The 22,429-nt window shown below is 31.0% G+C and overlaps 1 protein-coding gene across 4 annotated transcripts in view; it reads left to right on the top strand.

Moving 5' to 3' along the window:
• Positions 1–703: 703 nt before the first annotated feature.
• LOC126887043 (uncharacterized) overlaps positions 704–22,429 on the top strand; it is a 132,279-nt gene continuing 110,553 nt past the window's right edge. The window contains exon 1 of one of the 4 annotated variants that reach the window (XM_050654363.1): positions 704–820. In XM_050654363.1, coding sequence (XP_050510320.1) covers positions 785–820 — 36 coding nt within the window. In that variant the 5' untranslated portion in view covers positions 704–784. Of the gene's footprint in view, positions 821–18,294; positions 18,740–22,429 lie in introns of those variants that run through there. The other 3 variants (XM_050654364.1, XR_007698935.1, XM_050654362.1) reach the window with 3 other exon arrangements.

The following is a 22,429-nucleotide window of genomic DNA, read 5'->3' as shown; positions in this document are numbered from 1 at the left end:
CTAGGAGTTTCTGCAAGCGCAGGAACCGCATAAAAACTAGAGTGAACTAACTGTTTCGAATAGCAAAAAAACTGTGCCACCAACTTGCCCCCTTTTTGGCAAAAAAATTATCTTGTCTTGTCAAAGTCAGAAATGTTATGAAAACAGGGAAGTGGGTCTGCCGGGGGCCGGGGGAAGCAAATCTACCAAACGTCATAAATATTTATTATGAAAGTGCACAGCTTGTCGGATATTATGCAACCAATAATACACATATACACACAAGAAAAGTCTAGGGATATTTTTATAAAATTTGAAATCGTTTTTATTAACATTATTTGATTACAATGTATGTATATCATACCACAGAATAGGAAACAATTGTTTCCTATTCGGTAATCATACATTACAATTATTGCATAATTATATTTCAAGTGGCAAAACACCCTCACTCAGCGATAAAATGCTCAATATATAAAAACTATTTGAAATAAAAAAAGTTAATTTCACTTGTAGATGATTATTAATAATTTGATATGAGCTCCTATATTCATAAAAATATTAAAATATAAGAGCCTGGATATAGACTACAATCAATAACAATATTTATGTTGGCATCCGTGTCTCTCTCCGACTTATTCCGACTACACGAGTTGTTCTAGAACAAATTTGAATTCATAAATGCCTTTTTGGTTGTAGGTGGTTGTAGTTTGAATTTTGTAACTTTGAACCAATAATTTTGCTGTAGATAAACTAGGAAAACGTGTAGTTTTTATTTAATTGTGTTATTGAATAAATATTTATAATGTCGTCGAGAAAACAACAAAATATAATGGATTTTGTAAGTATGAAACAGTCTACATTTATCTTGTTGGTACAAAATGAAAGGAATCTTAAAATCTAAGTATTAATAATTTATTTTCTGTATAATGAATAATAGGTCTTATTCTTTGCTTTTGATTTAAAAGGAGATCAGTATAGACTATATCTAACGGTAGCATTTAATATCGTTTTAGTTTTAATAAGTTTATTCTACAAAATGGAGTTTGTTATAACTTACCTAGTTGAAAAAATACACTCACCGGCACGAAATTCCGCCACTAAAAATTTTTGATTTACTCTTACAAATTAAAACTTTATTATTTGTACTCCGATTTTCAAGATTATTGCACCAGTTTGTAGGTATTAACATGAATGTATATTGTCATCGTTTGTTTTTTTCCGGTAATTTTAAATTTTTTTTGCTTAGATGACGGGGGTGAATGGAAGCGTTGTATTTTCTTAATACAGTAGAACCCCGCAAATCCGAACTAATTGGGGGGACAGCCTGTTCGGATCCCGAAAAGTTCGGATTATCCGAAAGTTAGCCTTAATTAGTAGTTCAAAGCTTTCATTGCGATTATGAGTAGCCAAACGTTCTCGCAAGAGTGTGGACAATATTTTTGGACTCAAGTTGACTACGAGAGAACCAAAGTAAGTTTGTGTTTAACCTTTATAAACACTTTATAAACCTATATATTAAAGTACCTATAATATTTATTTTTAAGAAATTTTAAATGTCAAAGTCCTAGTAATCCTACATTGTCTAATTTTCTGGCTTTACTCTGCATAATAAACATGTTTTTAAGTTTTTGTCTTGAATTTTTAAATTTTTTTCACTTTCCGTTGGTTCGGATTTGCCGAAAGTTCGGATTCGCGGGGTTCGGATTTACGGGGTTCTACTGTACTAACTTAAAAAATACTGTGGAACAATTGAAAGAGGCATGATTTTGTTTCATAATCCTTTCGTATTATCTCGGAGGTATCCCTAAGATTTTGTTTTTGAATTACCTGAATCTCTTAATTCTTGTAAAAGCTGTAAATAAAAATGGTAGGGGAGCCCAAGCGGGGATTTTTGCAGTTACTCGAGCGCGTCAGATTATCATATGGGGAGAAACCTGGTGCCTTGCAGATGTACCTCTACCATACATTGGCTCTTAACACAGGGGAGTTCGTTAATGAGGGCCCGAAAAAAGATATATCCTTAAAAATACTCGAATAATTGTCATATTAAGATAAGGTAATAAGTTAAGGACATGCAAAACAGTGTATATTTAAAAAATCTGACGATTTGAGCGGGGCGTAAGGAGATGGGCGAGTTAAAAAGTTTCACAAAAAAAAGCAAATAATTCGCGAAATGAACGTTAGATAAAAAAAACACGTTTTCAATATTTTTTAAAAATCTATCGAATGATACCAAACATGACCCCCCACGGAGAGGGGTGGGGGTAAATTTAAAATTTTAAATACAAATCCCGCGATATTTCGCAAAATAAACATTAGCTCGAAAAATTGCAAAATACACTTAATCAATATCTTTGAAAAATATATCGAATGTACCAAACACGGCCCCCACGAAGGTGGGGGGGGGAGGGTGGGTGTTACTTTAAAATAATCTTAAATAGGAGCCCCAAATTTTTATTCCAGATTTGGATTCTTTACGTAAAAATAAATAACTTTTATTCGAAACATTTTTTCAAATTATGAATAGATGGCGCTATAATCGGAAAAAACGATTTTTTTTTGTTTAGCTAATGCCTCGACAACTATAATGGCCATTGGCATGGTAGGTACGGTAAATTTTTAGTTAGGTACCTAGTGTCATATGTAGTGTGTGTTGAGTAAGTGTCTTGTTACTTTGCAAAGTCGACGTCATTGTCTTTGCAACGAGACGCTAATTGTATACGAACGTCTGTGGTCCCTCCGGTGAGTATACCGATCTCACAAGGACAGAAACTATTTTCATTTATTAATTTATAATAAACGAAAAATGTATGACCCTGGTGAGATTCGAACTCACGACCATTCGGATTTTTCGATCCAAAGGTAGGCGCTCTTACCACTGAGCCACGGAAGGGGGTTAGGAAAAAACTATTGTTAGAAATAGAAAATTAAATTAAAAATGGAAAGTCCCCACTAAAATGAAAAACTTTATGGAACTTTTTTTGGTTTTAGGACCTACTCTTCACAACCCAATAGGTACCCAAAGCGCTCGAGTGACTGCACATTTAGCATACTTCGCTCCCCTACTAAAACACTGCTTTGAAGATTTATCTAATTAAAAATATCACAGGCTCTAAAATTAACAACACAAAACAAAATTAACAACAAAACAAAACAACTCAAATTGGAGGTATGTCCACCTCTTGCAGCAATGACTGCTCGCAACTCGCAATCTGTTTTTCATCAAATGAATAATATTTGTTATTAACTGTACCAAATTTTCTGGAGGCTAAGATGACGGCGAATAGCTATTTTCAGTTATTCATCCCATAGATGCTCGAAAGGATTGAGATCTGGGCTCCATGCGGGCCATTCCAATCGTATCGATCTAACCTCTATTTAAGATACTCATGTTTATGAGTCAATCAGTGTTTTTATTTACAAAAATTGTGTAGCTCTAATAAGAAAAGAAATATTCGGATAATTCAAAAAACAAAATCTTTAGCGATGGCTCCGGGATAATGCGAAAGGACTGTGAAACATAATCAGCCCTTCAGCTTTTCCACAGAATTTTTTAAAGTTAGGAGAAAATACAACGCTTTCATTCACTCTCATATAATGTCATCTAAGCAAAAAAATGAAGGCACTCGTGGGAGTGCCAACAGAAGTGAAAACTTCTTATAGTGTATAAATTACGAGCTCAATGCTTTCACCCCATCCTAAAATAAGTGATATACCTATATCACAATATACGATATACGCGATGCGTATGCCCTATGCGATTTATGTATACATACACATAATTTATATATGTACAAAATTTATTTCAGCGAAATGATGACGGTCGCAAATTCAATACTTTTTCCCCATCCAAGAAGTGCCCAACGTCCCTAAAGAAATTTTCAATTCAAAAATTTATTTCGTCGAAGCGATAACGGTCGCTAATTTAATACTTTTCCCCATCCAATAAGTGCACAACGTCCCTGAAGAAGTTTTCACTTCAAAGAGTTATTTCGTCGAAGCGATGATGGTCGCTAATTTAGTACTTTTTTACATCGAAAAAGTGCACAATGTCCTTAAAGAAGTTTCACTTCAAATATTTATTTCGTCGAAGCGATTACGGTTTCTAATTCAATACTTTTCCCCCATCCAAAAAGTGCACAACGTCCCTAAACAACTTTTCAATTAAAAAATTTATTTCGTCAAAGCGATGACGGTCGCTAATTTAATAATTTTTGCTTATCCAAAAAGTGCACAACGTCCCTCAAGAAATTTTCACTTTAAACATTTATTTCGTTGAAGCGATGAAGGTTCGCTAATACAATATTTTTCCCATCCAAAAAGTGCACAACGTCCCTCAAGAAGTTTCCACTTAAAAAATTGATTTCATCGAAGCGATGACGGTCGCTAATGTAATACTTTTTCCCATCGAAAACGTCCACAACGTCCCTAAAGAAGTTTCACTTCAAATATTTATTTCGTCGAAGCGATGACGGTCCCTAATTCAATACTTTTCCCCATCCAAAAAGTGCACAACGTCCCTAGAGAAGTTTTCACTTCAAAACTTTATTTCGTCGAAGCGATGACGGTCGCTAATTTAATACTTTTTTCCATCGAAAAAGTGCAAAACGTCCCTAAAGAAGTTTCACTTCAAATATTTATTTCGTCGAAGCGATGACGGTCCCTAATTCAATACTTTTCCCCCATCCAAAAAGTGCACAACGTTCCTAAAAAAGTTTTCACTTCAAAAATTTATTTCGTCGAAGCGATGACGGTCGCTAACTTAAATATTTTTTCCCATCCAAAAAGTGCACAACGTCCCTAAAGAAGTTTTCACTTCAAAAATTTATTTCGTCGAAGCGGTGAAGGTCACTAATTTAATACTTTTTTTCCATCGAAAAAGTGCACAACGTCCCTCAAGAAGTTTTAACTTCAAAAATTTATTTCATCGAAGCGATGACGGTCGATAATTTAATACTTTTTTCCATTCAAAAAGAGCACAACGCCCTTAAAGAAGTTTTCACTTCAAATGTTTATTTCGTCGAAGCGATGACGGTCGCTTATTTATTACTTTCTCCCCATCCAAATTTAATAATTTTTCCCCATCCAAAAAGTGCACAAAGTCCCTAAAGAAGTTTTCACTTCAAAAATTTATTTCGCCAAAGCGATGTCGGTCGCGATGACGGTCGCTAATTCAATACTTCTTCCCTATCTAAAAAGTGCACAACGTCCCTAAAGGAATTTTCACTTCAAAAATTTATTTCGTCGGAACGATGACGGTCGCTAATTTAATACTTTTTCCGCATCCAAAAAGTGCACAACAACCGTCAAGAAGTTTTCACTTCAAAAATTTATTTCTTCGAAGCGAAGACGGTCGCAATGACGGTCACCAATTTAATACTTTTTCCCATCCAAAAAGTGCACAACGTCCCTAAAAAAGTTTACACTTCAATACATATACGTACAAAATTTATTTCGCCGAAGAGATGACGGTCGCAATGACGGTCGCGAAATAAATCCTTTTTCCCTATCCAAAAATAGGTTTTACATTTATTTTAAATTGAAATACTTCTATACAATTTATATATACATACAAAAATAATATATAGTATAAGCGATGACGGTCGCGAATTCAATGCTTTTTCCCCTACCCAAAAATCGCACAACGTCCCTAAAGAAGTTTTCACTTTAAAAATATTTTTGTTACCGGAATAATAACAAATGATGTCAATACATGTAAGTAGCTACAAACTGGTTAGTAGGCCAATCAAGTTAGGTTTTTACTAGACATAACGGAAAAGACGAGGTTTGACAGTTGAAATGTGTAGTATGAGATATTACAAAAAGACTACCATCTTTGGATTCATCAATTTTTTAGTGGAACATTTTTTAAATAAACAATCAAAACGTCAAACTTAGTTTTTTACTCATAACTTAAAAACTTGTTTATTTAGAAATTTGACGTCCACAGGTAACTTTCTCAGAAAAAAAAAGATACATCGAATGAGATACGCTAAATAAAAATCGGTTAATAAACAAAAAAGTTATTGCAAAACGGATGACAAAATCACTGTTTTTGAATATAGTTAATAACAATTTTATTGTTTGTTAAAATACGTTTTAATATACCCGAAATTGAGGGCACTATGGTGTTTGAATGGTGTGCAAAAAATGGTCCAGATCTGTTAAACAGTTTTCGTAAAATTGAATTTGTTTATAAAATTTTTTGAAAAACGAGCTAAATTCTGAGGCTGGTTCAGTTAATATGGCTGAATGTATCTCAATAATCCGGGGCTCATTTCCTTCGTTAAGATGTATACTAACAGCTTATGAAAAAAAAAAAGTAAAAAAATTACATATACGTACACAAAATTATTTGTTAATAAATAGCAGTTTTTAAGCTTATAAACAATTACAATAATTTCGTAGAAATTAGGTCAAATTAAATGGCAATAAAAAATACGAAAAGCTAATTAAAATACACAACTTTCAAAAAAAAATTTTAGGTCCTACGACCCTTGGGGTCTGAGATAGCCCCTTTTTTGAAAAAATCACTGTTATGTTAATTAACAACACTAAGAGCTGAAATTAACCAATCTTTTATAAGAAAAGTCAAAGTTTTTAACAAAGTTTTTAGTAAGAAAAAATGTTAGAAATTGTTTAAATAGGAGTGTTATAAACACAGAGTATTTTGCGTTCCGACTAAAGTAAAAAATAGCGGGCGTAGTCGACTCACTGAATAGTGGGCGCGGTTGGTGACCGGCATGCGGTAGCAACTATTAAAATTACGTTATCCCGACCACAAAAATCCACTTTAAGGTGAATGACAAATTTTCGTCATTCCTTATGTTTTCGAGGTCTCTGAATCCGAATATGGAGTTAAAACTAGAATTAATGGAACATGTTCAAAAATCAAATTTTATGCAAAAATGCGAAAAATAAATTTTGATGATTTTTCAATTTTAACGCACTGTATTTTTGGTCGCTGTAAATATTTCCTTTTGAAAATTTTACTGTGTTATCTTTGAAGCATTTAAATACCAATGAGATTTGTCCAAAATGACTCAACACGTTAAAAGAGAAGTTGTTAATTTTTAAACATTTTGTCGTCAGATTTCGTTAGTTTCATGTTTACTTAAAAAAGTTGAGTGACAAACTTTTTAGTTTATAATTTTAATTAACACAGAAATAAAATATAATTCATGAGAAAGTTTTCCAAAAAAATTTAATTTAATATATGCAATAGGAAAAATGTTATGTGACTTTATAGACGAGCGGCACACCCCAAAAAAGCTTATTTCTCGAGATACTGATACTAATTTTGGTCATACTTTATATTTTTTATGGTGCTGAAAACTAAAATTAGGGTTGTTTTGAATTTTACGTGGGAAAACATTATCAAAATCGCAACTTTACCCTAAAAATAAAAAAAATCACGTTTTTTTGCGTTTAATTTGCTACAAATCTGTTCCATTGTAATATTTGTTTCTGATATTTTTATAGTATATTTTTCTCACCTTTCTGAAGACAATGGGACCTGCTTCAATATTTCTGTCTTGCCATAAAGAAAGTTATAAATTGTTTGGAGTAAAAGGTGCATATTCTTGAATTGCAAAGTTTAATCGCAAAAGTTGAGTAACAAAATTTGAAATTTAGCTGTTTAATTAATTTTAAGTTAAAATCTAGAGTACAGAGAACAAAATGTTTTATAGAAAAAAGTGGTGTAACTTTTAATTTTAAGAAAAACGTGATTTCATTTTTTTTATTTTTAGGGTAAAATTGCGATCTAAAATTCAAAATAAAACTCATTTTCGTTTTCAGCACCATCAAAAGTATAAAGTAAGACCAAAATTAGCCTTTCACCACACCGTGGTTGATATCTCGAGAAATGAGCGTTTTTTTTTGGGGAGTACCACTCGTCTATAAGGTCGCGTAACTTTTTTTCTGTTGCATATTTTGACTTTGTGGCCTTTTTATTATTATTTTTTAAATATATTTATTTAAAATATAATTTTACTAAATAAATGTGCAACATAATAATATTCATAAAATTCAAGTTTCTACCAAAATATATAAATAAATATTAAGCTTCAAATCCGGTATACTGTCAATGTTAAAAAAATGAGCTGCAACGGTCTAGCGCTAGCGAATGCTAGTCCGCGAATTTATTCTCATTCGTCTGCGCCCATCATTTTTTTTTACTATAATCGGAACGCAAAATACTCTTTTTTATAACAATACTGTTTAAACAATTTTTAACATTTTTTCTTGCAAAAAACTTTGTTAAAAACTTTGACTTTTCTTATAAAAGACTGGTTAATTTCAGATCTTAGTGTTGTTAATTAACGTAACAATGATTTTTTCAAAAAAAGGGGCTATCTCAGACCCCAAGGGTCGTAGGACCTAAAAAATTTTTTTATAAGTTGTGTATTTTAACCAGCTTTCAGTATTTTTTATTGCCATTTAATTTGATCTAATTTCTACGAAATTATTGTAATTGTTTATAAGCTTAAAAACTGCTATTTATTAACAAATAATTTTGTGTACGTACATGTAATTTTTTTTTACTTTTTTTTTCATAGGTTATTAGTATACATCTTAACGAAGGAAATGAGCCCCGGATTATTGAGATACATTCAGCCATATTAACTGGACCAGCCTCAGAACTTAGCTCGTTTTTCAAAAAATTTTATAAACAAATTAAATTTTGCAAAAACTACTTAACAGATCTGGACCATTTTTTGCACACCATTCAATCACCATAATGCCCTCAAGCTTAGGTATATTTAAACATATTTTAATAAACAATAAAATTGTTATTAACAATATTCAAAAACAGTGATTTTGTCGTCGGTTTTGCAATAACTTTTTTGTTTATTAACCTATTTTAATTTATTGTATCTCATTCGATGTATCTTTTTTTTTCTGAAAAAGTTACTTGTGGACGTGATATTTCTAAATAAACAAGTTTTTAAGTTATGAGCAAAAAACTAAGTTTGACGTTTTGATTGTTTATTTAAAAAATGTTCCACTAAAAAATTGCTGAATCCCAAGATGGTAGCCTTTTTGTAATATCTCATACTACACATTTCAACTGTCAAACCTCGTCTTTTCAATTATGTCGAAAAACGGCTTATTTTTTACTAACTTGATTGGTCTATAGTACGTTCTTTAAAGGTAAAATATTGCAAAACCTCTAAATTTTAAACAACCGCTTGGATTGACATGAAATTTGGCATACACATAGCTAACAAGTAAAAAAAAGAGATTTTGTGCCGATGTGTGCTTTTGCCCTAGGGGTGAGTTTCACCCACTTTTGGGGGTGAAAAATATATGTACGAAATAAGTTCGGAAATGGATAAAATGACTAATTCTAAGCAACTTTTGTTCGATAAAGTTTTTTCACCAAGTTAATACTTTTCAAGTTATTTGCGAGTGAATATGTTAATTTTTCTACAAAATAACCACGGTTTCAGACGGTTTTTCGCAAATAACTCAAAAAGTAAGTATTTGGTCGAAAAAAAATTCTCATCAAAAATATAGCACGTGAAAAAGTGAAAAAAATGATGTATATATTAGGTCACTATACGTAGTAGAAGCAGAGTTATAGCTAATGAAAAATAGGTTCATATTCGTCAAATTCCAAATCGAATATTTTAACGTGCCATAACTAACAAACGAAGCACTTTTTTTGGGGAAAACTCATTTTAACTTTTTTAAAGTGTTTAAAAAAGCTTATTTTTGTTTTTTTTTAAATTTTTTAGCATCAAAAGTAAACAAGTTACGCTCAAAATAAAGTTGGTCCCTTTTTTGGTAAGAAATCGGGAAAATGACCCCCTAATTAGCAATTCAAATGAACTTAAGGCTATGGGTACATAATTCGCAAATATTTTACGGGTATCCCTACTTTTTCTGTCTTTACACGGCAAATTATACGTCATTCTACTTGACAATGCCATAACTAACTTAAAGAGATGGCTTTTGAATGTTCTTGGATAACTGTTATTTTTTGTATAATTACAAATTATTAATTCAGTTAATAAATGTGATAATTTTTTCACTAACTATGTATTCAGTGATTGTAATAATTTATACAGTCGGAAAAATGAAAGAATACCCATGAACGAACATATAAAACACGCTGTATTTTTCTGTCACCGTGTCACAAAGAAAATTGTCCAGTGCAAGTACATGTACAATAACAATAATTATTACATGTAGGTACTTGCGCTGGCCAATTTTTTGTGTGACACGGTGACAGGAAAATACAGCGTATTTTATATGTTCGTTCATGGGTATTCTTTCATTTTTCCTACTGTATATACCTACAACAAAAACTAATACTCAATCGAGAAAAGAGGAAAAGTGTTTAAGTGATTTTTTAATAATATATTGTTACTATGGAACGTTTACAATTTTGATCATCTTTAACAACAAAATACTTGGATCACAGAATATATCTTGATGTATTCTCTGCTTCTATCTTCCATAAATAATACACAATAAATAACTTTTTATAAAGTTTACGTCTTAAATCAATTATTTATCAAATACACTATATATCAATATTATTTAATCAACAACTCAAAATATTCCCGATTCTGTCTGACTGACTGACAATATTATGCTGACAATATTCTATTGGACTGAGTGCGTTATAAGACAAAGATAGATTTGAAAAATATTACCACGGACATTGTGTTAATTTTTATCGAATCCTGAAAAAACCAATAAATATTTTTGAAAAATTTAAACGCAGAATGAAAGACTAAATTATTACCGAGGGCCGAAAGTCTCTTAGAATAAATAAAAAGTTTATTTTGAATGAGATATTTGAAATTAAAAATAACACTAAATTTTTTCTTAGTTTTTCATCCCTGTAACTTATTAAAATAAACATTATAGAAGTTCTCAGGGACTTTTGGCCCTTGCTAATAACGTAATCTTTCATTCTGCGTTTAAATTTTTCAAAAATACTCATAAGTTTTCTCAGGATTCGATAAAAATGAGTCCCTATTTGAATAGCATTGCAGCCGAAAATAAGTACCCATCCTCTTAATTGTTACCACTTCACAAGTTTTTTACTCTCGTATGTATTGGTCATATGATCTGTAAGTTTCATCGGTTCAAAGTCCTTATTTTTCACAGGGCTGCAGTTAAAAGGGCTTGAACTAGTCATTTATCACTAGTGTATGCAAATTTCGAATTACCGAATCTTAACCAATTTTTGTCTTACAGAAAAACAAAAAAATACAAAATATTCAGAAAAGTAAAGTCGACTTTTTTTACTGTTTAAGATTTTTGGTATCTCTAACAATTTTTAAGTTATTTTGAAAAAAAAGCATTTTTTCCAAATTAAAATTTTTTAAAATTTTGCTTTAAATCCATTTTTTTTAAATACGCACTTTGTATCGATGAAACTTACAGATCATATAAACACGACATAAGTAAAGTAACTTGTGATGCGGTAACGATTAATTTCATTTAAGTTGCTAATTGGGGGGGTGATATTCCTGATTTTTTTTGCCAAAACAAAAGGGACCAACTTTATTTTGAGCGTAACTTGCTTACATTTGATGCTAGAATTTTTTTTATAAAAACAGAAATAAAGCATTTTTTAAACACTTTAAAAAAGTTGTAATATGTTTTTCCCAAGAATGCTTCATTATTTGCCATTTGGATATTTCACATTGAATTATTCTATTTGGAATTTTTCGAATATGAACCTATTTTTCATTAGCTATAACTCTGCTAGGTATAGAGACCTAATATATACACCGTTTTTTATTTTTTTATAGGCTATAGTTTTGCTAAGAATATTTTTTTCGACAAAAGGCTTACGTTTTGAGTTATTTGCGAAAAACCGTCTAAAAACGTTTTTATTTTGTTGAAAAATGAACATATTCACGTGCAAATAACTCGAAAAGTATTGATTTGGTGAAAAAACTCTATAGAACAAAAGTTGCTTAAAATTAGTCAGTTTATCCATTTCCGGACTTATCTTGGACATATATTTTTTCACCCCCGAGATGGTGTGAAAATCACCCCCAGGGCAAAAGCACACATCGACACCATATCACTTTTGTTCTTTGACATGTTGCTATGCGTGTGTTAAATTTCATGTCAATTCAAGCGGTTCTTTAAAATTCACAGCAAAATCCGTGAAAGAATGTACTAGGTACAATAATCTTGAAAATCGGAGTACAAATAATGAAATTATAAATTGTCAAACTTCATAAAACATTTTTAGTTGCGGAATTTTTGTGCCGGTGCGAGTGGATAATAAATATTTTACGGAACATGTATTATTATATGTTTCACTTTATCAATCAAAGATAGAGTAAAAATTAAAATTTTTAATTATAACGCGGGCACATAAATTTGATACACCCTGTATATTGATTTGTAACTATTTAGTAGAAGGTAGCTTTTACGCAGTGGGTTTCTCCTTAATAAGTTTTTCCCTGAAGACTTAAAGACATTTGTAAATACAGTGAAGTGAAATGACAATTTATTTCGGATTATAATTTAAAAAGATTGTTTGTTACGGGAAGGTAAAATCCACAGGTAGCTGTCATTATTAGTTTTTAGAAAAATAAAGGTAGAGAGATTTGGAATTTTAATTCTGTTTGTTTTAAGCACAAGAGTATTTGTATAATTTCCGGAAAGTGATTAGGATGAGTAGAAGTATTGTTTGAAAGAATGCCTGGTTTTTCGAATGAAAAAGAGAAATGTTTCTGATTGGCGTGGCAATTTGGAATGGGGAAAGGGAAGTTTGAATGTTGAGACAGTTTTGGAAAAGAAAAATCATTGTGTGGTCGGCATCCGAGAAAGGCAGTCGAAAAGTTTTCGCGGATAGTTCAGAAGCAAGTACTAGTGGTTTTGTTTGTCAATGGAGAGTAGCTGAAAAGTGGAACGAGAGACAAATCAAATCGAGAAGAAATACCTCTTTGATTCTGTAAAGTCCAAGAGAGTAAGTTACAAGATTTATCGTTATTAAAATTATTTGTGACACCAAGTAAAAAAGATACTTGGGTCTCAGGAGATTATTATTGAGAGAAAGAGAGGAGAGAGTTTTGGAGTTTATTGAACGAGTACTGGTCAGAAGCGGCCTGGCTTGTGTTTTGAAGAAATAGTTGCTGGTATGCTGCTGAATTGATGCTGAGAACGGAGAGGGCTTTGATTGGTAGCCGAACATAATCAACAAAGAAGAGCTGTTTGGGTCAAGAGGAGACATCATTGTGTGTGAATCAAAAAGGTCAGTCAATAACTTATGTGATAGATGTTCTTTATAATCAGAAGTTAAAATATTTGCGTAAAAGCATATGAATTAAGATTCCAACATTAAATTTGTTTGTTTAGCTTATTTTATAAATGGTATCAGAAACAAAGCGATAAATATTTAAAGACGAAGCAAGTTTTCAATCCTAATAGTAAATTAATAATATTGAAAAATATTAAAAATCACTAAAAGATTTTTAAATTGAAAACTTATTGGTACATTTTCATGGTAACACCTCCAAGACTTCTATAATTTGCAAGTCATATGGATGCTGCAGTGAAGACGAGAGGGAAGGAATTCTACACTTTGCAATTCACATCCCCCGTCTGCAGCCGGCAAAATTCCAACTGAAAGATGCACCTGGTTACTCTACGGAGTAATACGAAAATAAAATAAAAATGTGTACCATTTTTATTCGGTTGCGATGCGAAGGCAAACCAATCTTACTTTTTAATTAGAATACGGAGTGCAGTCCAGTTCCTTTAACCGCGATTTTCTGCTCTTATTGGAGCTTCATCAGAAGAAACGTAGGCACTGTTCTCCATAATCCAACTAAATTGCATCGAGAGGTTTTACAACACATCGCAACCAAATGGATGATAATAGGTGGCTAGCGCCATCTGGCAATTGAAAGACGAAGCAAGTTTTCAATCCTAATAGTAAATTAATAATATTGAACCACCTATAATCATCCATTTGGTTGCGATGTGTTGTAAAACCTCTCGATGCAATTTAGTTGGATTATGGAGAACAGTGCCTACGTTTCTTCTGATGAAGCTCCAATAAGAGCAGAAAATCGCGGACTGCACTCCGTATTCTAATTAAAAAGTAAGATTGGTTTGCCTTCGCATCGCAACCGAATAAAAATGGTACACATTTTTATTTTATTTTCGTACTACTCCGTAGAGTAACCAGGTGCATCTTTCAGTTGGAATTTTGCCGGCTGCAGACGGGGGATGTGAATTGCAAAGTGTAGAATTCCTTCCCTCTCGTCTTCACTGCAGCATCCATATGACTTGCAAATTATAGAAGTTTTGGAGGTGTTACCATGAAAATGTACCAATAAGTTTTCAATTTAAAAATCTTTTAGTGATTTTTAATATTTTTCAATATTATTAATTTACTATTAGGATTGAAAACTTGCTTCGTCTTTCAATTGCCAGATGGCGCTAGCCACCTATTATCATCCATTTGGTTGCGATGTGTTGTAAAACCTCTCGATACAATTTAGTTGGATTATGGAGAACAGTGCCTACGTTTCTTCTGATGAAGCTCCAATAAGAGCAGAAAATCGCGGTTAAAGGAACTGGACTGCACTCCGTATTCTAATTAAAAAGTAAGATTGGTTTGCCTTCGCATCGCAACCGAATAAAAATGGTACACATTTTTATTTTATTTTCGTATTACTCCGTAGAGTAACCAGGTGCATCTTTCAGTTGGAATTTTGCCGGCTGCAGACGGGGAATGTGAATTGCAAAGTGTAGAATTCCTTCCCTCTCGTCTTCACTGCAGCATCCATATGACTTGCAAATTATAGAAGTCTTGGAGGTGTTACCATGAAAATGTACCAATAAGTTTTCAATTTAAAAATCTTTTAGTGATTTTTAATATTTTTCAATATTATTAATTTACTATTAGGATTGAAAACTTGCTTCGTCTTTCAATTGCCAGATGGCGCTAGCCACCTATTATCATCCATTTGGTTGCGATGTGTTGTAAAACCTCTCGATGCAATTTAGTTGGATTATGGAGAACAGTGCCTACGTTTCTTCTGATGAAGCTCCAATAAGAGCAGAAAATCGCGGTTAAAGGAACTGGACTGCACTCCGTATTCTAATTAAAAAGTAAGATTGGTTTGCCTTCGCATCGCAACCGAATAAAAATGGTACACATTTTTATTCGATAAATATTTGTTTAAATTAGATTAATTATATGGTAAAAGTTTCATTTGGACAATTATGCCCACAGGATTTAATTGATAGATTTTCAGAGCATTGCTTTTGATAATAAAGGTATTTGTATGTGCTTATTTATAATTTTTCTATTTATTTCCTTTTCCTATTTTATCCCGATAAGGATCAACTAAGAGATACTGAAGCCACGAGAAAGGATAAGTATAACCTAAGATAATTTTAGTTAATTTTTATGACAAAAAGGCACCCTGAGATTTTTTATTAATTGTTTATGTATAATTGGCGTCAATTCAATAATTAATTAAATATTAAATAAATACTCAATTAAAATAAAAGTAATAGAAAGCAGATCATAACAGTATATTGAAATTATTGTTAATTTTTGCTCGTGTTGCCATAAAAAATAGCTCGGACTTAAATTATTGTTTTTATATACAAGTTGATTATCTCTCTCTCTCTCTCTCTCTCTCTCTCTCTCTCTCTCTCTCTCTCTCTCTCTCTCTCTCTCTCTCTCTCTCTTTCTGCTATGGCGCTACAGCCCAAGTCTGGACCTGACCTCCCCCAGCATTCTTCCCCAAGTAAATTTGTCCCTGGCTGCTCTCGTCCAGTTATCCACCCTCAATATCTCTTTAGCATCTGTTCTTACTTCGTCTATACACCTCTTCTTTGGTCTTTCTACTGTCTGACGTCCCACTATAGTTCCGTTAAGTGTTCTATTAGGTGTTCTGTCATTATCCATTCTTATGGTGAGCTGCCTAGCGTAATCTTTATTTTTTTCCATGATTTGCTGTAGATCGTTTGTGTATCTTTCTTTATATCTTTCTTTTTAATATCTTTCTTTCAAAAGTATTAATAAGGTTTATTGTCTTTTCTGCCATGATCATGATCCATGTTTCTACGCCATATGTTTTTTTTTATTTAGCTAATGCCTCGACAACTAATGACCATTGGTTGGGAAACCATGTAATGTAATGTTAATTTATACGTTTATAACGATCATTTCCACCTCCACTAGTTTCATCTCTTTTTGTTTCGCAATATATTTAGTCCAAGCTGTGGGTGAAAAATAGGTCGATTTCAGGATATCATTCAGGAATTTTTGAAACCTATCAAGTGTTGTAAGGGACAATGGCAGGAATAACTTATACTAAAATGTAACCAACAATTTCAGGAGCTTTTTTATTTATGATGTTTTTCATTTGTCAAATTTGCAATTTTTAAAGATTTTTAATTTTGCAGCTTAGAATAGTCATTTTAAAGAAATATTTTTAAATAGAAAATTGTAGTAAATTAAAAAACCTACAATGTGAGCTGTAACAAGTTTAATTTTGTTAATATGTTATTACAAAATAGCCTGCGAAAAGTCCAAAATGGTCCTTTCTTGCAATTGCATTATTTATTGTAAAAATAACTTTGATTTATTTTTTAAGGCTTTAAAATAAAGATCTTTCAATGCCAAATATAAAAAAATTATAGAGTCCGATTGGTAAAGTTGTTGCTTAGATATTATAACTTGTTTATCCCAAGGGTTCAAATGTAGAAGGCTATAACTTTTTGAAAAAAAAAAAAAAATCGTAGAGAGTTAATCCAAGATCCACTTTCCTTCTAAACACTTATATTTTCATATTCTGATGTAAATAGTTGCGTAAAACATTTTTCAACCTCTTATTTCAGGTTTGAAAATAAGGGGGCAAATTTCGTTATAAACATTTAAAACTGAAGCCGCCCCTGTACATCCTATGAGTTTCTAACTCATCGATTATTGTTACTGAAGACAAAATAAAGATTCAAAACAAAATAAAAATTTTCTACGACCAACTGAAGCCGAGATAATTGTTTTTGTTTTCTTAAATCGTAGTGACTTTATTTATAACAATTAAGAAATTATTACACAGTCATTGACAAAAGAAAGGCTTATATTATCTCAAAATAAAAATTATTTTAAACGAAAATTACATTTAATTATTAAAAATAATTTAAGTGTAGTGGACATTTATTATTCTGTACGAAAGTGATTTATTGTGTCGGTTGCCCTTAGCAAGGGTTAGCAACTTATAGTACATTGAATCACGGTTTTTGCTCCAAATTTTAAAGCACCGCTTGGATTGACTTGAAATTTGTCAAACACATAGATAACAGGTCAAAGAATAAAAGTGGTATTGGGCCTCTGTGCGATTTTGCCCTGGGGGTGACCGTCACCTTTTATAAGAGGTGAAAAAATATACGCTCAAAATAAATTAGGAAATAGGTAAAACGTTTAATTCTAAGCAACTTTTGTTCTACATCATTTTCTCATTAAGTTAATACTTTTCGAGTTATTTCCTAGTAAATACGTTCATTTTTCAACAAGAAAAAAACACGTTTTTAAGCGGTTTTTGGCAAATAACTCAAAAAGTAAGTACTTTATTGAAAAAAACATTCTTAGAAAAATATAGCACATTAAAAATTAAAAAAACTGGTGTATATATGAACTCACTAGACCCAGCAGAAGCAAAGTTCTAGCTAATGAAAAATATTTCAAAGTGAATATTTCCAAGTGAAATAACCAAAAAATGATGCACTTTTTGGAGAACTTTCATTAGAACTTTTTAAAAGTGTTTAACAAAATATTTTTTGGTTTTTAAAAAAGTTTCTAGTACTTATTAAAAGTAAGCAAGTTACGCTCAAAACAAAGTTGATCTCTTTTTTTTATCAAAAAAACTCAGGAAAGTCACCCCCTAATTACCATCTTAAATCAAATTAATCGTTACCGCTTCACAAGTTACTTTGCTCATGTATTATTTATTATATATGATCTGTAAGTTCATTCGCCGCCTATGGATTGTAGTGAGTAGTCGGTTGTAATCTGAGCTCCCGAAAAAGTAACATTTTAATAAGGAAATTCAGCGAAAAATTTCCTAATTTTTCAGTAGTGTGAATATAAAATAGTTTTGGTGCTGTGAGTTGAAAAAAAAATTGGAACACTATGGTTATTACAAGAGAAGTAAAAGAAGCTATTGAAAATGCTGTAAGTCAAGCCATTATAAAAAGTCTCCAAAATAAAGATATTATAAAAAGTCTTACTGATAATGTCGCCGTAGCCATTATAAATACCATTGAAACCCGTCTAGGTAATTTAGAGAAACAGTGGCATCACTTAAAGTGGATATTAACTCCACTAAAACAAACTTGGAGCGCAAAATAGAAGAATTGAACGAGAAATTTGATCGACTAGATCAAGGGAACCGGCGCATGTGTCTACGAATTTTTAATCTAAAGGAAAAGGAGAAAGAAGACACCAGAAACGAAATAATTAACCTAATAAATTCTAAAATGGGTTTAAATTTAAAATATGAAGATATTAACTTATGTTATCGAATTGGTAAACAAAACAAGGATAAAGCTAGGGCTGTGTATCTTAAATTAAATACAATCGAGAATAAGCAAACAGTCTACGCTAAGAAGAAGCTACTAAAGGGTACTGGGTTAGTTATTAAGGAAGATCTCACTAACTTAAAATTGGAATTGGTAAATCAGCTAACCAGTCTTGTGGGTTTAAAAAATGTGTGGACTGACAATGGTAAAATCTACGTCTGTCGAAACGGTAACGTAAAAATAATAAAAAATTCTAAAGACTTTGATGAATACAGAACTCATTATAATTTGTAAATAATATGTGTTTTATCAATTGTATTATTGCTAATGCTCTCTAGGTTTTAAGGCTTTAAATTTTTGTTTTCGATACCATTTTTCTATTTCGCTTTAATAAACGATTGATTAAATTTTGGGATATCAGGTACAATTTATGACTAAATGCTTGAATATCTAGAAATTTTAGATAATAGTCAGGAAATCGATACAAAAGAATATAATAATTTTCAAGATTACTTACTTGAACTGGAGAGGGTAAAATGGGAGAATGGAATTGGTGTGATTCACTTTAATATTCGAAGTTTACAAAAGCATTTTGATGAACTGCTCATATATTTAGAATCAGGTAAGGATCTTTTGGACATAATTATTTTATCCGAAACTAGGGAAGTAAATATAAATGATTTTCATATTCCGAATTATGGAATATATTATAATGAATCGTGTATAAATAAATGCGATGGTACGGTGATTTATATAAAAGATAGTATATCATCTACAATTAGTACTATAGAGATAAATGATAGTAAATTTCTCCGCGTGAAATTTTTAACGAAACATTTAAATACTTATTATTCAGTTGGGATAACTGCCTATTATCGACCACCTGCAACAAATACTCAAATATTCTTAAACGATCTGGAACAATATCTGCAGCAGTTGGATATGCAACATCTTGAAGTTTATGTAGGTGATATAAATATCGACTTGTTAAAATCCTATACACCCGATACAACTAGGTATCTAAACATATTAAATACATATGGTTTCATCTCTTATATAAATAAACCTACAAGAGTTACTTCTGATTCTAAGACAACAATAGATCATATATTTATTAGGAAAACTAATAATATAGAAAGTAAAATTGATATAGATTCGATAGTTTTTCAAACCGATATGACAGATCATTTTTCGCCATTTGTTTTGATATCCTTTAAAAGCTGTGACAGTATAAATACAGAACATAAAGAAAAAAATTACAACAAAAAAATTGACTTTAAAAAAATAAATAATTATTTAAAAAATGAATCATGGTCTGAAGTAATTAATAATAATAATGTTCAAATTTCTTACAACAATTTCATTAATAAAATAAACACAATTACAAACTCTTTCACTAAAATTGTTGTCAACAAAAATAACAAATACAAAAAATTACAACCATGGATATCTACGGCAATAATAACATCCATTCATAAACGTCATCTCCTCAAAAAACAACTAAATAAAACGCCTACACCCATTCTAGAAGCACAGTATAAGGAATATAGAAATAAACTTAATGTGTTAATAAAAAAACAGAAAAATGATTACTATAAACAAAAATTATACGGTACTCATGGGAATACTAAAAAATTATGGAATATTATTAATGAGGTTGCAGGAAGTAAAAATACACTAGATATTTCTAATATTGATATTGTTAATGAAAATGGGGACTGCGTTAAAAATAATACAGATAAGGCAAATGTGTTTAATAATTTTTTTATAAACTTAGGAATGAAAATGGCAAATAAAATAGAAAATTCAAATTTACCTGATATTTTGTTAAGAGATGTTTATATAGAATCGTCTATTTTCTTAAAACCGGTAACGCAGGCCGAAATAACTATTTTGATATCTAATTTAAAGAATAATTGTTCTCCTGGTCCCGATAAGATTAGTAGCAAATTAATAAAATATATTCATCTTAATATATTGGGTCCATTAACCCATATAATAAATCTCAGTCTCTCAACAGGACAAATACCTACGCAATGGAAGCAATCTATAGTTTCTCCCATTTTCAAAAGCGGTTCTAGAAATAAACTAACTAATTATCGACCGATATCTGTAATAAATAACTTTGCTAAATTATTTGAAAAAGTATTAACAAATAGATTGGTTAGCTTTCTGGATCAGCATAATGTTCTTTCTAAAATTCAATACGGTTTCAGAAAAAAATCCTGTACAGAAGATGCCGCATTGAATCTAGTTGAAACAATAATTAAAGCTCTCGATAATTCTAAAAAATGCCTAGCAGTCTTTCTGGATTTGGCTAAAGCCTTTGACACGGTATCTCATGCCAAACTGTTAGGTAAATTGAATAATTATGGTATTCGGGGTATTGCATTAGATCTTTTTAAAAATTATTTAACAAACAGAACGCAGCAAACTAAAATCGGTGACAAAATAAGCACTAATATTAATGTTCAGATGGGGATACCACAAGGAACGGTGTTAGGACCTATTTTATTTCTCGTATACATAAATAGTATTGCAACAATCCAGAATTTTGAGGGACAGTTGGTATGTTACGCAGATGATACTGCACTCATAATTACAGGAAATACTTGGGAAGAAGTGCATTTTGCGACAGAGGTTTGTCTTAAAAATATTAGAATTTGGCTAAATCATAATCTTTTAACTTTAAATGTCGAGAAAACAAAATATGTAACATTTTCCCCAACAGTTACGGACCAACCATCTTTAAAGATTAGACTGCATAATCCCAGATGTAAAGATAATATATGTGATTGCCCCATACTAGAACAAACCCCTGTAATAAAATATTTGGGTGTTATGATTGATCATCACACAAGGTGGTCACATCATATTACCTATGTCTCTAAACGTATAAGAGCTTTAATACATAAATTTTATAAAGTAAGGTTCATCCTATCTAAGTCCAATCTTATTATGATGTATAATTCATTAGTTGAATCAGTTCTAAGATATTGTATAACTATTTGGGGTGGTGCATTCTCTACTAATTTAAAAAATTTGCAAACTACACAAAATATTTTACTTAGAATAATATTTAAAAAACCTAGATTACACTCAACATCTCTACTCTACCAAGAAACAAAATTATTCAAAATACGTCAAATTTATATACACCAATGTCTCCTAAGGACCCAATTTTCAAAAGTAAAAAACAATAAAAAAACTTCAATTACTAGAGCAGCTACTAATCTACATCTAAATACTAATTTATTTAAAAAAACTGTGACGCAGAGATCATTTTCCTATTATGGTCCTAAACTATTTAATATGTTACCAACGCATTTAAAAGAAATTAATATAAGACATAAATTTAGTAAAGAAGTAAAGAGTTTAATTATCAGTAACCCGGAAATGTTTAAAATATTTGAAAATGTTTGAATTTGATTTGCACAACCAATTCGTATTTTCTCCTTTTTTACTCTTTCATCTAATCATCTAATAATCATCTAATAAAAAAAAAAAAAAAAAAAAAACTAAATCACATAAACAGTTAAAATCTAAATAGAAATGTATCGATTTGCTATTGTTATTGAATGTTTTGATTTATATTTTACTTTAATTTATACATATTATAGACAGTGTATTTAATAAATTATATGTACATTGTATATTGTATTGACTGACATCAGTGGGAGATATCCGACAAACAGATGCCTTGTGTCTAGGTCTGCCTCCGGATGAATCAGTCAGTATAAGTATATAATATTAATTAGGTCTGTTATATGTATGTTGTATAATAACTAAGTGGTTGAATAAATTATTTGATTTGATTTGATTTGTAAGTATCATCGGTTCAAAGGGCTTATGTAAAAAAATGGTTTTAAAGTAAATCTGTTTTAATTTTTAATTTTGAAAAAATGTTTTTTTTTTGTAA

The sequence above is a fragment of the Diabrotica virgifera genome, chromosome 6 (genome assembly GCF_917563875.1).
Source record: "Diabrotica virgifera virgifera chromosome 6, PGI_DIABVI_V3a".
Lineage (NCBI taxonomy): Eukaryota > Metazoa > Arthropoda > Insecta > Coleoptera > Chrysomelidae > Diabrotica > Diabrotica virgifera.
Note: the sequence above shows the minus strand (reverse complement) of the source record. Positions and strands in the feature narration are given on the sequence as shown.